Source organism: Fusarium oxysporum, chromosome 7 (assembly GCF_000149955.1).
Source record: "Fusarium oxysporum f. sp. lycopersici 4287 chromosome 7, whole genome shotgun sequence".
In the NCBI taxonomy this organism is placed as follows: domain Eukaryota; kingdom Fungi; phylum Ascomycota; class Sordariomycetes; order Hypocreales; family Nectriaceae; genus Fusarium; species Fusarium oxysporum.
In genome coordinates this window covers 1,009,548-1,025,996 of record NC_030992.1, presented here as the reverse complement: position 1 = coordinate 1,025,996, position 16,449 = coordinate 1,009,548, and the positions used below count along the sequence as shown (strand labels likewise).

At 48.9% G+C, this 16,449-nt stretch overlaps 7 protein-coding genes across 8 annotated transcripts; 2 read left to right on the top strand and 5 right to left on the bottom strand.

Annotated features, from left to right (window-relative positions):
- The first annotated feature begins 575 nt into the window (after positions 1 to 575).
- On the top strand, positions 576 to 1,842 carry FOXG_05032 (60S acidic ribosomal protein P1). The gene is made up of 4 exons (XM_018383113.1): positions 576 to 828; positions 913 to 990; positions 1,070 to 1,205; positions 1,262 to 1,842. Exons 1-4 carry the CDS (start codon positions 760 to 762, stop codon positions 1,306 to 1,308), a joined length of 330 nt encoding a protein of 109 aa, XP_018239988.1. The 5' UTR covers positions 576 to 759; the 3' UTR covers positions 1,309 to 1,842.
- Positions 1,286 to 3,074, bottom strand: FOXG_05031 (uncharacterized protein). The gene is made up of 4 exons (XM_018383112.1): positions 2,772 to 3,074; positions 2,511 to 2,724; positions 2,303 to 2,453; positions 1,286 to 2,253 (listed from the first exon to the last, which is right to left on the bottom strand). The coding sequence occupies exons 1-4, from the start codon at positions 2,851 to 2,853 to the stop codon at positions 1,747 to 1,749; spliced, it is 954 nt and encodes a 317-aa protein (XP_018239987.1). The 5' UTR covers positions 2,854 to 3,074; the 3' UTR covers positions 1,286 to 1,746.
- Positions 3,075 to 3,220: 146 nt separating this feature from the next.
- On the bottom strand, positions 3,221 to 4,575 carry FOXG_05030 (uncharacterized protein). Its single transcript, XM_018383111.1, has one exon. The coding sequence runs from the start codon at positions 4,209 to 4,211 to the stop codon at positions 3,462 to 3,464; it is 750 nt and encodes a 249-aa protein (XP_018239986.1). The 5' UTR covers positions 4,212 to 4,575; the 3' UTR covers positions 3,221 to 3,461.
- Positions 4,576 to 5,481: 906 nt separating this feature from the next.
- On the bottom strand, positions 5,482 to 5,747 carry FOXG_18972 (uncharacterized protein). The gene has a single exon (XM_018399125.1). It carries the CDS (start codon positions 5,610 to 5,612, stop codon positions 5,490 to 5,492), a length of 123 nt encoding a protein of 40 aa, XP_018239985.1. The 5' UTR covers positions 5,613 to 5,747; the 3' UTR covers positions 5,482 to 5,489.
- Positions 5,748 to 5,852: 105 nt separating this feature from the next.
- On the top strand, positions 5,853 to 9,119 carry FOXG_05029 (vesicle-associated membrane protein-associated protein B). Its single transcript, XM_018383110.1, has 7 exons — positions 5,853 to 6,372; positions 6,428 to 6,498; positions 6,550 to 6,572; positions 6,631 to 6,689; positions 6,740 to 6,855; positions 6,910 to 7,038; positions 7,090 to 9,119. The coding sequence occupies exons 1-7, from the start codon at positions 6,333 to 6,335 to the stop codon at positions 7,522 to 7,524; spliced, it is 873 nt and encodes a 290-aa protein (XP_018239984.1). The 5' UTR covers positions 5,853 to 6,332; the 3' UTR covers positions 7,525 to 9,119.
- FOXG_05028 (sphingolipid delta-4 desaturase) lies at positions 8,024 to 9,901 on the bottom strand. 2 transcript variants are annotated; one of them, XM_018383108.1, is made up of 3 exons: positions 9,448 to 9,901; positions 9,104 to 9,382; positions 8,024 to 9,050 (listed from the first exon to the last, which is right to left on the bottom strand). In XM_018383108.1, exons 1-3 carry the CDS (start codon positions 9,613 to 9,615, stop codon positions 8,373 to 8,375), a joined length of 1,125 nt encoding a protein of 374 aa, XP_018239982.1. In that variant the 5' UTR covers positions 9,616 to 9,901; the 3' UTR covers positions 8,024 to 8,372. The 2 variants fall into 2 exon arrangements, with proteins under 2 accessions (XP_018239982.1, XP_018239983.1); XM_018383109.1 differs by having other exon boundaries at positions 9,104 to 9,901.
- A 757-nt stretch (positions 9,902 to 10,658) lies between these two features.
- Positions 10,659 to 14,560, bottom strand: FOXG_05027 (uncharacterized protein). The gene is made up of 2 exons (XM_018383107.1): positions 11,333 to 14,560; positions 10,659 to 11,277 (listed from the first exon to the last, which is right to left on the bottom strand). Exons 1-2 carry the CDS (start codon positions 12,606 to 12,608, stop codon positions 11,006 to 11,008), a joined length of 1,548 nt encoding a protein of 515 aa, XP_018239981.1. The 5' UTR covers positions 12,609 to 14,560; the 3' UTR covers positions 10,659 to 11,005.
- Between the last annotated feature and the right edge of the window lie 1,889 nt (positions 14,561 to 16,449).

The following is a 16,449-nucleotide window of genomic DNA, read 5'->3' as shown; positions in this document are numbered from 1 at the left end:
TCGTGGAGAAAAGATATCACGGTTACAGTTCATTCATTTCAGCTGGACCTGACCTCCTTCTTTGCCTCGACCAAGAACGGATGTTGTCACATATTTAATCATGGCAACTGGAAGGCCCAGACCGACCCCTCCATCAGGTCCTGCAGTCACTTCACCTATTACCGTACGCGGTACGCCCTACGTCTTCGCTGCGGCATTGAGCCAGACGACAACGGCTAAGCTGTTTGCTAGTGGGGGTTTCCCAACAAGCGATAGTGGGCAAGGGAGAGAGGAAGGAGTTGATAGAGGATTGGTCTCGATCAGTGAATATTAATCAGACGTCGGTGAGGTTGAATACCATCTTACTCACTCAGGCAATTATAAGCCTGCAGACTATACAATTTATGATATTAAAACTGTAATTACCCTTATCATTATATCTTCACAATCAATGCTCTCATGATGTCTTCTGTCTGTTTCCCAAAGGTGGGGTAAAAAGCGCCGCAGTTCACAGCATTCTTGGAAACATATTTTATTGGCTCGTTAGATCGCACCCAATCAAAGGCGTGACTCACTCTCTCTGCACCCACGGAGCGGATTAATTCATATCGATCGCTCCTGCCTCCACTTTTCCTTTAGGTCTTGAAGCCCTCCAACCGAATTTCGACCAGGATTTTCTGTGGTAAGCATCCATTTGGTGATATTCCGACTTCAAACTACAACCGACTCGACTTCGTGCAGACTTTACAATCTCCCACCCGCACGTCAAAATCATTCACAATGTCTCACGCCGAGCTCGCTTCGTCCTACGCGGCCCTGATCCTCGCCGACGACGGTGTTGAGATCACCGTACGTTTTAACCCCGCGATTCTGTCGACGTTTTGTGTGTGCGTGAGGTGATTGATAGCTAACATCGTCATCGCGACTCTCCAGGCCGACAAGCTCCAGACCCTCATCAAGGCCGCCAAGGTCGAGGAGGTTGAGCCCATCTGGACCTCCATCTTCGCCAAGGTACGAACCGAATAACTCCAGCGATTTTTATGCGCCCATATCCAGGACTTCGATTTTCTGACGGATTTTATTTGAATAGGCTCTCGAGGGCAAGGATGTCAAGGACCTTCTCGTGAACGTCGGCTCCGGTGGCGGTGCTGCCCCTGCCGCCGGTGGTGCCGCCGCTGCTGGTGGTGCCGCTGCTGAGGCTGCTCCTGAGGAGGAGAAGGAGGAGGGTATGTCTACCCGCGAAGCACGACGACTGACTGCGGATTGCTGACAACCACTACAGAGAAGGAGGAGTCTGACGAGGACATGGGCTTCGGTCTCTTCGACTAAGAAGTTACGCCGCTACGACTGTTTCCTTGTTCTTTGTACTTCGACTGCATGGCTTCGGGGTTTCCAATCGATCGATCATACAGGATGGAGAGCGGGCACTGTAACCTGCGCCCTGGACAGAGTAGCTTCTTACATACGATGCTATGAGGAACGCACTCAACGGAGTTTCGCGGAGGGAGAATTGGTCAATTCATACGGCTCTGATAAAAAAAGTCCCGCCATTGGTGGTTTGAGTTCAACTGGGTTTTCTTCAAAGTGTGACTATTTCGCCAGAGTGCCAGCGATTGTGATTGTGATCAGGACGAATGTTGTCGTCCTCTTGTCTGCTCTAACTCTACCTAAAGGACTTTTTTCTGTTCTTCGTAGTACTACAGATTCATCTCCCATGTCCCCACCAACGCCGCGCCATGCACAATCTTTCATGTCTACGTCAGAAATTTATTTGACGATCAGGACGGATGACGGAACCAATCCCGCTTCCTTCAGGGTCTTGGAGAAATCGACGTCACCCTCAAAGGTCTTGCGGGGGAACGTAGTCGTAAAGCTTGATACAGCATTCCCTGTCTCGCTCTGCAGCTGTTGCGCCAGTTCGAACAGTGTCGTCTCAGCCGGCAGGGTCTTGGTGATGTTTCCGCCGTCGGTCTGTAGTCGGAGTCGGGCTTCGTTGTGGTTACTTTTGGGCTTGGATGCGGCCGCGACAGCAGCAGCGCCACCAGGAGTAGCAGCCTCGACTTGAGGAGCTCGACCCTCACGGGCTGCCTTGGCCTCCTCTGCCTTTCGGCGTCGCTCAGCTTTGTCGGCCTCGATCTTTGCCTTGATGCGCCTCTTGGCCTCCTGATCTTCGAGCTTCTCTTGTCGCTTCTGGGCTGCTTCCTTGACTGCTTGCTTGCGGGCCAGCTCTTCCTTTGCTTCTTGGCTCTCCTTGGTAGACTTTTGGCGAATTTGCTACGACAGGTTAGAACTGAGTAATGGTGCGATTGGATACTTTTGTTACCTCGTTGCGTTTGTGATCTTCCTTGTCCTTGACAGATTGAAGTGCTCTCTTGGCGGCGAGGCGCTCCCGAAGTTGCTCAAGCTTGGCCTTCTTCTCGTCTTCGGTTAGAGGGGCAATCTCTTCTGTTGACTCCGAGAAGTCAGTATGCTCGCTGTAGCCTCAGTCAGCCAAACATTCTCCAGTAGATAGTTGTGTCAGGTTGACATACGTCTTGGTCGCGTGATAGGTAGCCAGATCATGGTTCTTGAATCGCTTCCCACAGTCATTGCAGATCAATGACTTGGCAGTGCCAGTCTCGAGCTCTGCGATCTTGGCTTCCGTGTCCTCCTCGTCATCATTCTCTTCCTTCGCAGCGGCAGCAACCTTGATCTCATCAATAGGCTTATCCTGGTTGTCCTCAAGCCACTGAAGAGCGCCCTGAACTACTAAAGTTAGCCTGAAACGAGTCATCTGAAAAAATGTAACTTACGGCCTCCAGTCTTCTTGACGGCTATCTCAGCACGCTCCTTGTCAAAGCCCATATCGAGCAGGGTATCGAGATCAGAAGGCATGTTGGCGGTGTTGTTTAGTAAGAGTTGGTGATAGTGGGGTTGGATGAGGGGCAACTGTTGATGAGTTGAGCAGATGAAGATGGAAAGAATGAAGAGATGAGATCCTGATTATTTGAGTATCAGCAAACTGGTGAGACAGGCAAAAATTCACAGTCGTGAATAAATTCAAGGTGGAATATGCCTTTGCACTGAGTTGTCCTTTGATGCTGGAACCAAAGCTTAGGTAAAGCCCAAGAACGTCATTCAAGCCGCTGCCTCAGTGACGTCGCCGGGATTACTACGGTTAAGCACGGGCGTAATCATGACTCAAATTCCGACATAGGTAGTGATTTCTCTCTCTTCTCATGATGAATAGTACCACTCAAGACTTTAATTCCTACAGTTCGACATACTCGAAAACCGGAAAATCCATTCTCAAACACGAACATCTACGAGAGACAAGCTTCCCGAAACCACATAGTCACATACTTCATATATGCAGACTCATCTACCGATTCAAACAAGCATTATCATTAAGTGGGCTCGCTAATGAGCTTTGGGTATCATCATAAGTTCATGCCGTCTCTATCTAACATTCAAACAAATTCTTAATCCTCCTGCAACCGTCTTCACCACTGAAGCGGCCAGCTACCGTGCTTTCGAGCATATGCCTCTCCAAGACGATTCAGTACCTCTCGCGAAACATCTTGATGGTACTTCCTGCACCAGCCGTTGACTTGGTTTCCGTTGAGAGACTCTTGGTGAGTAACTGTCAGATATCGATGTAGGTATGCAACTGCATCCTCCATATCATCGGCTCGGATGTTGTCGTAGAGGCTGTTGAGTTTGCTGCACAACGCATAGTCCCACGGGGCAGCGTAAACTGTCAAACCGCCGTAGTTTCCGCGGTGCTCGAAGATGACTTCATGCTGGTCCTTGGCCCATTGAAGAATATCGACCTGGACATTTCGAGGCACGAAGAATTGCATAGAGTTGTTGAACCACTGCTCTCCGAGAGTTCCTTGTGCCTTCTTGTTGGCGAAACTGGCAGCATTGCTGAGCGTGATATACTCTTTCGAGGCAGGATCGTGAAGAAGAAACTCGACGTCGGGAGTCGTCTCTCTGTGACGCAGATAAAGTGCGTTTACAACACCGCCGACGACAGCACACTTCACGTATGTACCACATTCGTTCAGATACTCGGCCATGTGTTGGAAGGCGTCGATGATCTGCTGTCGACTCAACTCCGAGGTTTCAGGGAAGTCTTGAAAGATGGACGAGGGAGCCATGACAGAACCAACTGAATGGCTTGAGAGGGTCACAGGACGGATAGGTCGAGACTCCATCTCGAGGATGTGGCGAGAGTTGTTGCAGCCCATGGTGAAGTGGTGAGAGGTGTACAAGGGTAAGTTGAAATAATACTGGATTAATATCGAGTATTATACTGCAAGAGATACGAGAGATCTATCTAGTATCGTATAATGAGTTGATCTTCTCGGGTTCTGTCCACCTGACTCTGGGGATCTGTTCGTATAAATACCAGAGCCAAGTGCCGAATAGCCCTACTGCAACCTTTAAGCCAGGAGCAGCACGCACACATTTGCGCCATAAGCGGTTGTTCCAGAAGAATTCAGTCAGCCGCAGGATGATTCTCTACTCCTACTGTAACGTAGGAGCAGAGAAATGGAGTAGCCGCCCGTGGCACCGCCTCGTGTCGATCAAATACGAGGGTCCTACCCGCAGATGGCGTTCCTGTGAGCCTAGCTATCCACCTTTTTGTTCAGTTTGGAGGACTGTGGTAGGCTGAGTCTGACTTATCCGTAGCGTCGGAATTCAATGTTTAGGATATTTTTAGACGTCTTATTATCCCTCGAAACAGTTGCTAGGCTTAGGTAGTTTTACGTGTGAGCGGTTGGTTAACATGTCGTGATATTTAGTCAAGTCGTTCATCGCGCCAACCGCGAAAGTTCATCATTAGAACAACTCTCGTGCCTGAGTTGAGCATCGTTTGGTGATGTTTGCAACACAGCCCAAGCCCTATAACTACCGGTCGCCACCACCCACGAGCTGACCATGTTCTTGTCAGCATGTAGAATCAATAAACTGCACTGTAGGTTTCACCACATTGAAGGATTTTTCGTTCTGGAGTTGCACAGCCTGTCGAGTCTCAGATATTCGAGAATATTCAGCGAAACTGGCTTGCGCAGCGAACTCAGTCATCAAACAACTCACTCATCCAATGATTGTTACTCTTGAAGCATCATTTTCAGCTCAAGGAGAGAATGTGGAAAAACTCGAGACCTCGATTGCGAGTGACGAGAGTTCTTAGACAAGTTCAGATAATCTTGGAGGGCTTGCTCACCAGTTATTATAGTCCTCGGGTAAAATGGTCTTTTGAGTCCTTTTGGTCCACGAAAGTTGTGAACTGAGTTGAGTTGCAAACAATGACACATTCTCACAACCCATTCGACGAATATTGGAAAAGTCTTGTTCTTTTGATGACCCCAGACCATTAATGCAACTTACTCTCCACTCAAGAGATCACTATGCTCATCCCTTGTCTTTTAATGTTTCAATGAATATGGAGGTGGGTATCAAAACTGTTCGAGATTATTTGTCAATGCTCAACAAAGAATAGAGAGTTCATGACGGCTGCGCTAACGGACCTGCCAAGCTCTGACGCTACCTTCCGTTACCTCGCGTTTGCCTCGGTCCTCCGCATCTGTTCTCAAACCATGTGCCATGATGCCCTCACTTCCCTGATTGAGACGCTTAACCATTCAGGTGCTTACCAATACAAGGACCTGCATATCGTGGACCAGCTAGACCCTTTTTTGTGGACGGCAAACGGAGACTTGGAAAGATAGTGGACAACTGCAGGGCAATGGAGTAAACAGCAAAGGTAAAATGCAAAGATGACGTTTGAATAAGAATAAGGTATGTGGTGGCTTCATCAGTGTTCAATCAACGGATATCCATGAAATCAATGGCGGGCAGTTTTTGGAGCATGGGCGAGGTCCAATAGTGACTGATGATAGCGGAGTTTAAGCCCCCTGATGGCTCGTGCTCCCTGTAGCAACCACCTGAAGTTGAGCCGACTCAACTGGGAATAGGGCGCCATAGCAGAAGCAATTACGTCGTAGGAGATCCCAAGACACAAACCAACGTCAACCTGCCTTCCATTCCCCTTCCAGGTATACTCGACTCAACTCACCACACTCCACTGCTACTAATCTTTCATTTCGTCACCAATTTCTTCCTTCTCCCACGCGACCAACTTCCTCAAGTCTTATCGACTCGGTGCCGCCTCGTGTCGCTATACTTTTAACTCACCTTTAATCAAACTTCCCCCCTTTGCTAATCAACGAACGACATTTCATACTGTACTCTACCTCCCGTTGCCACGTTTCCACTTGGTTACCGCCGAGGAACCATCGCGCGATACCACCAACCATAACAACTTCTGCATTTTCTTACCACTGCCACGATAACAAGCCAAAATGTCGGTCGATATCGAGCCATTTGAGCTGTCTTTTAGACGTGCGTGATCTCTGATGGACGATGACGGGTTTCCGAGGATTGACATGATTGCTAGGCCCCTTCACCACCGAGGTCTCCCAGACCTTGACTCTGAAGAACCCCAACCCTACCCCCGTGGCTTTCAAGGTCAGTCGATCAGCGATTCTCTTGCGACGGTTTTACTAACAAGAAGAACAGGTCAAGACCACTGCTCCCAAACAGTATGCTTGCCCCTCTAACCAAGCCCTTCCGATCGCATACCTGACATCTCCCTACTAGATACTGTGTTCGACCAAATGCAGGCCGCATCGAGGCCGGCCAGAGCTTCGATGTCTCTGGTGAGTCTGCTCCTAAAAGCGCATTCCGACAGCCGTTAACGATCACCTAGTCCTTCTCCAGGCTATGAAGCAGGATCCCGCTCCTGACGCTAAGTGCCGTGACAAGTTCCTTGTCCAATCCGCCCCCATTACCGCCGATAAGGAGTTTGCCAGCGTTGCCAATGTCGTACGTAGCCAATCGATCTCAAAATCCGGACTGTAAAACTGACTAAATCACCAGCTTGAAACGACCGACAAAGCCCACCTTGTCGAGCGCAAGATTCGCGTCAACTGGCTCGCGGCTGGTGATGCTGACCAAGCTCCTAACCGACCTTTGTCCACGCCTAACAAGCAGGCTATTGCCAACGGCGTAAGTTCGCCGACTCGGATTCGGAAGTTAACAATTAATGGTATAATCTAGATCAACGACACTCCTGACGTTTCGCGTACATTTTCTTCACCTGGCGTTCGAGACGAGTCGCCCTCATCCTCGGCAGCGCCCCCTCCTTACCAATCACCCAAAGAATCCGCCTATGAGGACGAGAAACCCAAATCTACCTACGAGGAGTCCGAAGTCAAGAGCACTATTACTCAAGCTACAACAGCCATCAAGGAGACTGCAGAGCTGACCTATGAGGAGCTCAAGGCTAAGCTTGCCCAGGCCGAACAGCAGCTTGTAGCTCTCAAGGATAGCGGTCTTCGACAGCGCAACGTCAAGTCCGCCTCCGGCGATGATGACAAACGACCTCTCGCCCAGACCGCCCAAGCTGTCACCCAAACCGTCGAAGGTGTTCCTGTGCAAATGGCGGCCATTCTTTGCTTGGTCAGCTTCTTGCTTGCCTACTTCTTCTTCTAGAGATAAGGAAGAAGTGACAGCCCTTGGATCTTTTCGACAAACGAAACTAATAGACAGGCTTGACGACGCTCATGAGAACTCAGCCGGAGACATGGGATCCCCGGATGCATAAATCTTCAAAGTACGGCGAGGCTAAAGCATAGGATCAGGAAGCATATCATACGATCGGCGGAACACTGCAGGATTCACAGCTCAGTACGAATCGAAACCCACTTGGACGGTACCTTGGGGACAGTGGACCATGTCTCTAGGCCAAGGCGGTTTCGGTCAGCAGGGCTTCGAACGCCTTGCAGCTGGGGATGAAAGTTTCGCTGAGGAGTTTAAAAGCGATGGGAGGAGGATGTGGCTTCCGAGGCGGGAGCTTTGACTGTACACTCTTACCTTGAGCCTTTCCCGGCTCTCGTATTTTCTTGTGTCGTATTATTCTGTTTGCGTTAACTGATAAATTTGGAGTTCTAACTTGTATCACTCGTCGACTCTACTTTTCATCTTTTGTGTCTCCCGGTCATTTGCAAGCTTAGCCGCTCAATTATTTACATATTACGGACTGAAAGTCTGGAGTCGTTACACAGAAACCAAATGGTGATAGCTCGTTAGCTCACAGAGTCGGTCTCTGAGTTTTGTGATCGCTCAAAAGATTGTATTTATGTTTTTATCCATACCCTAAAACGCCATGCAAGATCTGTATTCTATGGTACTTTTGTCTGAATCTATGCTGCCTAGCTCAGCCAAAAAGTTACCAAATGCAGCAAAAGTTTGAGTCGATCATGGCCTTGATATGCCACACCCTTTGTCAAAATATCAAAACAGTTGCATTACAAATAATTCTATGTACTTTTGCGTTGCTTCTAAATCGACTCGATCTCAGACTGCTTCCAGTCGGCGACAGCGCCGCCGCCGACAAGACGTCCTCCCTGCTTACGCTTCACGCGGCAACTCATGCCAACGTTCTCATCGAAGATAAAGCGCCAGATGGCATAGCACCAGCTCTCGTGGCGGGGCAAGTCATCATAGAACTCGTGAGCAATCTCGCGCACCTTGTGGAGACGAGTCCAGGGCACTGCGGGGAAGTCGTGGTGCTCGTTGTGAAGACCGACGTTGTAGGTGAACCAGTTCAGAGGTCCATAGTAAGAGAAGGTCTCGGGAACGGGGATCTTGTTCTCCGGGTCGCGAGCGGAGGGAGCAACGGTTTCGTACACGTAGTGCTCGGCGATGAAGTGGCCAGCCAGAGGGTGAAGACTCCCAGCCAAAAAGGAGGAGAGCAGCAGGTAAAGGAGAGAGTTGACAGAGGCGTACTTCAGGAGAACGAGATCGAAGGCGACCTGGACAGCGATGTTGAGGGCGTGAACTCCAGTCAAAGGAACGCGGTAGACGGCCATGGGTCGCAGGGCGTAGAAGAAGATCTGGAAAGTGCAGAAGAAGGCCTTTCCGAGAATCGAATCCAGAACGAAGGCCTCGAAGGCAGTGGGAAGATCGGTGTCAAGGCCATCGACACCGAGGGACTTGTGGTGGGTAAGGTGGTATGGCTGTAGAGTGTTAGCATTATTTCAGATATCGAAATGCGATCTGGATCACATACTCGGAACGAAGCGCTGTACGGAATACCAATGGGAAGGTTGGCAAAGATGGCGATCAGACGGTTGAGACGAGCGCTTCGGAAAGCCAGGTTGTGTGAGATCTCGTGGATGGCGAGGAAAAGGTTCTGGTTGGCAGTGGCGCCAAAGACGTAGGCGACAGCCCAGAACTTCCATGAGAAGAAAGGAGTCGACTGGAGCATCCATGCGAGGAAGACCTGAAGAGAGACGACACCGAGAACGACCCATTTCGTGAGAGGCTCAGGACCGCAGAGCTTGGTGATCTGTAGATGGAGGCTAGATTAGCGACATGCCATGGCACAGCGGGGCTAATCAGTAGAGCACGAACCTCGGGGTGAGCCTTGATAATAGCGAGACGACGAGTTCGATGAGGCTCCTCAGTGTATGTCCAGAAGAAATCGTGGCTCTTATCAGCACCTTCGGCTGCCGCAGGAGCTGGGTTTGGGCTATCGCCCTTTGCCCTCGAAGTGACCGTAGATGAATTCGTCGCAGGCATCTTTCCTTCGATAGTTTGGAAAAAGTGAAAGAAAGTCTAAACCCCCGAAGAACAAAAAGTGCAAGGACGGTTGAATTAAAAAAGAATGTGATACATTTGCCTCCTTGGTAGCTGCGGCGCGGGAAACAGGGGGCAGAGAAAGCTACGTGGAAGGCGGTGAAAATCCAGGTCCAAATGTTAATTGGGAATCTGGCCAATGATGGTTTGGTTAGGGGCTAGATTTGGCGGGTGGGGGGAGAAATTCAGGGGACCAGATGGATGGTTTTTGAGGGGTTCAAGAAGGCGGGGCATGTTCAGACCATTCAGAGAGGCGAATTGTATAGCGTGGCATTTGAGGTCAGCTTTATTTGTGTGTATCATGAGCAATTGAGCGACATAGCCCAGCAGTGATAGTTTAGATAATATCAATTTGCACTGCGCTGAGTGTGACTGTGTTACTATCGCTTCTAACCTTAATAATAAATAGGTGGATAAATGAATAAAATCCCAAAATAAAAACTTCAAATTCTTCGAATAAAGTTGTCGAACGACAAGAGGGGAAATGGTTCGAGTGGTGCCATTCGGGACCGTCAATTCCCGTTGATAAACACCAAGACCATACGATTATTCGGTATTTCTTGGAAACTCCCTAGCTCTATCTCTCTCGATTCTGTTGGCGAGATGCCTAATTGTGGCAATCTGGTAGGGCTTTTCCCTTGATAGGTGGACCACCTCGATGAGGGTACAACAGAATGTGATTCTTGATCCCCATGAAGTGCGAATACGAATACTAGATGGTCAACGTGTCTTTCCAGATAATCTATTTGAGTGTGTATATGCTGAATATATGAAGAAGGCTTCTTAAGTGTTACTATCGATTCAATGTCCGGGACAGCTTAAGAAGTTAAGCTTCCAATCGAATATACCAGGAGGCCAAGGTGGGTCAATGCTGTCAAATGCCTAGGATCGACACCTATATGTTGGAGTCAGCAGCAACTTTGCCCCATTAGATTCTCATCAAACTCGAGTTTGATTGACAATTTATGATATGAATATGAATATGCTTAAAGGAAATGCATCAGATGAATAAAGAGCATGTGACAACAAGCTCTAGGCGTTCTTGGCGAGAACTGGTTGGCGTGGGTGTCAAGCTAAGGTTCAGCTCCGGCAGAGCCTCAGCCTCCACTTCAACTCTACTTCAACATCTACAACATGTCAACTTCTACTTCAATGATTCATCATGATGGATCCAATTCTAGAACTTCGTGTACTCCGTAACGGGACCGATCGTGGCTGAAAGCAGCATACGATCGTCTCGATCAAGAAAAACCAACTCCGCGTGTATTGTTCCACCTCGGGTATCATTGCATAACTTATTTCTCTACAACTTCTCCCTTCTCTCCGCTTCATTTTAAAGACCGTTGGACGCACAAGAGAATACACCAGCCACGGTACCAGCCTCGTACTGGTCGATAATGCCCTGTACACTGGCATATGTACCAACAGTAAGGAACATGATACCAATCGCAATCAAGATGAGGTTAACAATGTTTCCAGTAAGATCAGCGATCTTGCCATGTCGTCGACCAATCTCCTTATCGGCTTTGCGCATTCGGAAATAGGCAACTCCCCAGAAAATGAAGCCAAACCAACTATCGAAGAGAGACGACATAACGGAAAGCACTGGAAGGTAATGGTGAGTAACGATCGATGCAATAATTCTGCTTCGGGCACTTACGAGAGTTAAAGAAAGGGATGACCATGGCGATGATGAAAGCAAAGATCCAGGTCACAAGAAGAATTCCACTCCAAGATCCCCAACCAACAAGAGTGTGACTATTCAAGTGCTTGGAGTTTCGGAAGAGTCGGAAAAAGACGAAGCGAGCCGATACTGAGGCATAGAGGGTGCCAAGGAAGATGATGGTAGGAATCATGAACGAGAAGGCCGCCTTCTTGTACACATTCTCGAGCGAACCAAAAGCCGGCGCGGTGACATACTGGTTGCCGGTATAAGCATACACGATGGCTCCAACGAGACTGAAAACGATTATCTCAGCAATCGTACACGCCCACAGAGCCTTGGGGAAGTCCCGGGGATCTCGCATCTCTGCAATGAAGCTGGGCAGGGTAATCTGACCGATGAAGGTGTAGCTGATGTTGAGAAAAGCGGACATTCCGTTGACAAAGGTCGTGCCCTTAACAGGGATAGCTGTAACGATAGGCTCGCCCAGCTTCGCAGGATCGTATCCAAATGGGTGATCCTGAATACCGGCAAAGATGGCAGCAAGCAGAACGGAAATAAATGTGAAGAAAGCCGATGCTGTTCCGAGCTTGGCCATCATGTCGAACGTCCTGGGCAGGGAGCAAATCCAGCTGATGACAGCAACAATGACCGAAAACATAACGGTCCGGCAGCTACCAACATCATCGGCTTCGGTCATGGTGTTGAGGTACTTGGCACCAACCAAAACGTGAAGACCTTGAATGAAGGTGTTGTTGAGAATGAAGCACACAGCAGTTGCCCACCAAGCCCACTTCTTGTCCCAAAATAGCATCTGTCCAATATCGCAAACATCACGCATCTCTGGGTGGCGGAGGCAGAATTCCCAGAGAACGAGACTGGTGTAAAGAACGATGAGAGCAACAATAATCGTCAGGATAATACCAGGCACCAATCCGAGAACACTGTACGACCAAGGGAAACTCATAATGGCAAGACAAATGTACTCGCTGAAAAGCAGACCAGCAGTCTTCTGCCATGAACAAGTGCGGTACTGGATTTGTTCTCCCTGCTCGGCAGCCAGCTGTTTATTGAGAATGGCAGAACTTGAATCCTCGGAGTCTGAAAGATCACGCCTCACAAATTCGGGCAACTGAGCAATTCGAGGTCCAGCAGTGACACCCTCGCCACCAAACAGAGACGCCCATCGTGACGAAGGAGTTTGGAGTTGAGATTGGCGACGTTCTGGGTCAGGGCTTCCGCCTCCAGAACCGAGAGATGTCTTTTCGGCCATTATGACAGCGTAAGAGGAGAGTGTGAGCTTGTCAGGACTGTAGGTGTGTTGTGTTGTGTTGGATTGAAACACCACGATGCTGACCAGGTTCAAGGTGTTACGGTATCGCAACAAGAACAAAAGAAGAAAGGTGGGCCAGGCACAAATCACAAACTAGGCGAGTGCTAGGTGTGAGCGAAAGAAAATGCTAGGAAACGAGCTGCATTTAAAGATGGCGAGAAGATCTCAACTCCCAGGCATAATCCCATACCAAGGTTGCGATCCTACGATCCCTACCAACTTGGCTGTTGGTCACACAAACAAGGTTCAGAGCCTGCTTCCATCCTCGGAATAGAAGCTCACTACTAAACTAGAAATGGGGTCTTTTAGTCGTCAGTCTCTTCATCGAGCCTCTCGGACGTCGCCCATATCGATCCTCTTTGGCCCTCTCATCTATCAAAGCTCACGCTAGGATAGCAATTAACGACAAACTGCAACACAGCACACCACTCACGATGGATCATATGTTCCACACACCGGAGTGTCGCCAAATGCCTACCAACATTAGATATGAGCAGACAAATGAAGTGAAGCCATAGGCCGCAAATCTATCCGGAGCGGCGAACGGTGCCCCACCCGGTCCACGCCATGTGCCGAACATCCGTATCAAACCTCTAACAACCCCGACGACCCAGACTGAAGCTGCACGTCAGCCAGTAAAGGCCCATTTGGGTCGCATCATCGTCCAAACTGCAAATCCACCGGAATCTCCGTCAGGTCGATCCCAGATGTATTCCCTGCTGCCTGGCAGGGGCTCAAAACAAGGTGATTTCAACATTCCTGACTGGATCACTGTCTTCCAATACGTGGGGTCTTTAGCTGTGGTGCATGCGTAACGTAGCTTTTACGTACATGAGCCATGGAGGCGAGTCCGACTTTGCAAGCCTGTTCCTGCAAGTTGGTACTGATAGATCGCACGCAATTCGGCCGGATACTGAGCAATAATCAACTATTGATGAGGCGTTGACCAGGTGGATGATCGGATGTGATTGTGGTCAGCTGTGATAACATTGATCTGAGCTCAAGAGAGAAGGGTGCTTGAACCAGACCAAAAAGAAGCAATTGAGGTTCTGATCTTCGCTGCAGGCTTATGCAGGCCCAACGTCACATCGATGTCGATTCATCAGAGGGTGATGCTTGTGAACCCTTTCCTTGATGAAAAGTCCCTAAATGTTTCGTTCGTGCTATCTTTCGATAGCCGTTGAGCCTTATTATCCATCACCGTTGCTCACGGGGAGATGATCAAGAATGGCTGAGTCTCCAGGAATGATGCAATCGCTAGTGTCAAAGGAAACCAAAAATGGCAACGGGCTTGAAGTTTGCCTCAACCAACGAACCATGTCCCGAGGATCCTGAGCGTTTACCCCCTCTCGATGGAAATAAGAGTGGTGCCATTCCCGTCTTGGTCGTTTACTTTAGACCCTGCTGTTGCATCATCGAATCCCTAAAAGGCGTCATTTAGGCTAGGAGAAATGAATTGCGGCTCGTCGGGCTTTGCTTCGGGTCGTGAAATTGATGCCATATCGTATCATCTTGTCATTCTCTCACGTAAAGCGTTCCACCATTTGCCTATTGCTCTGTTTTTGCTTCATTTTGCCAGCCTCGGGGAGTTCGGGGATTCTTCTCAACAACGTGAGAGCGCAATGTCCTGTGCGCATGTGGGGCTTTTAAGCTTATTTCGCGAAACAATTTGTGAGCGTCTGTGGTGTTGTCTGAGATGATTGATATCCACAGCCAGCGAGGTTATCGCCAAGCTAGTGCCAAGGGCTGGGCGATCTCTGGGCGATCGACTCGCCAGCCAATAATGAAGCATCGCATTCAACGTCAATCAATCATTGTGTATATCAGATATAGAGAGAAGCATTCAAGAGTTGATATTCCACTCCAAGTCAATCACTCAGTATTTTTTTTTCACGCGTCGCAATCACATGCATGTCATTTCGCCCATATCACTCTGCACACTTATGCAGCGCAGTACCAACGTACATCAGCTACTCCAGCTCAGGTAGCAATTCCATTTCATGACAGCTATTTCTAACACTGCCAGTAGTTTCAATTCAATGGTTTTATTTCAGTCTATCTCAAAGTCTTGCAAAAAGGAAAACATCAAGATATACATTGAGCTCATGTATAAAATTAAAATATGCCAAATTGGCAAAAGAGTTCGGAGGCTGGTGTTAAGCCTCCTACATCTCTTTGTCGTCGGGGTTGTCGTCGAGCCATTTCCTCCAGCGGGAGCAGTTTGCCCTGACCAGTTACTCTGGCGCCTTCTGCTCCCCCACCGCCTAGGATTTGTTTATTCGCCGTTTTCATGTCGTTTTTTTTTGTCGTCGGGTTTCGAACTCGGGGTGTCGTCGGATTTTCGAACTCCTTATCCACCAGGCGAGAGCAGTTTGTCCTGACCGGTTACCCCGGCGCCTCCTGCTCTCCCTTGGAAGAGAGGTGATTTAGAACAGACTATATCCCCTCCTCATCTCATGCACTTCCTGGTGCGAGTTTGGGTGGTGGTGCTGTGAGCTCTGGTGAGGCCAGCGGGGTTGCCGGCGTGCTACTGAGTAGCTGGTGTTTTGCCAGCTGGTGGGCAGCCTTCAGCGGCGTCGTGGGCCATTGGTGACGTGAAGCTCTTGATACCCCGCCCAGCACAGCGCCGTAATGATTCCAAGGTGTTTTCAAGTCACCGCGATGCATCCCCAAACCCAAATCATTTCTCACAAGATGTTGAGGCTATCGCCACCTCCCAATATGATCACGACCGTAGTGATCACCGCATCCATAGAGGGACAACACAATACACAACAGCAAACATGGGAATAGAATAATTCTCAAGCTGTTGAGAAATAGTAACGTAAAATAAATGCACTTGCATCATGTTAACCAAGTCTTCCAGCATCACAGTACTTGTACAGCTGTATGCCCCAACAACATCGTCAAATCTTTTGACTTGATACAACAGACGCCACGACTTCGCGTTGGCCAAGATTACTCTCCCTCACATGAGATCCACTTTGCAGTTTCCTCCTCGTTAGATGGGCAACACTTGGTACAATTGTTCTGGATATTATATCGGTATCGCGTCGGGTTGTCGATCGGGAGGGGGCAAGTCAACGTTTGCTTTCAGGTCATTTCGCGCGAGTAGGAGTGCGATAGAAGGAAGGCCATGTTGCATCACTCGAGCAACATTTTTATTTTCATTTTCAAATCATGGACAAGCAGGGCAATTAATGGATGGATACAAGTGTCGAGTGTTAGATTGAAGGAGGATAACAAGACACGAGTATCAACGCACTAGCGCAAGAATATAAAATAGCCATGGTCATCAAAATGCCAAGGGATCAAAAAGAAGATTGTTTAGGTCGGCGATAGGAGGAAAAGGATGGTTTTCGCCGGGTGCATGGTTGTGATGATGAAGGAGTAGAAATGAGGAGGCTCTAACGCGACGTGGAGACAAACTCTTACCTGAAGTGGATGCGTAGGGCTTTGGCCGTGTTTTGCAGATCACGAGGTGGGGTCGGTTATAGGCATATACGGATAAGTACAAGACGCGACTTGCGCCCAACATGGAAGGCAAGCAAGCTAAGCTGAACGAGTCTTATCTTGAGGTTGTGAAAAATTAACTTGTTCTTCAGTTGAGTTTGGTTTCATGACCTTGGTTTGGTTGAATCAAGATTTTGCATGCACGGTGATGCATCATACTTAGACCTTGCAGGTTTTGGTGATAGCACTTAGACCGGAAGATTTGTCAGTGCTGAGGTTGCCCTCTGATGCTGTCATTGTCCCAGATCTTGCCCTGCTTATGTAGGTA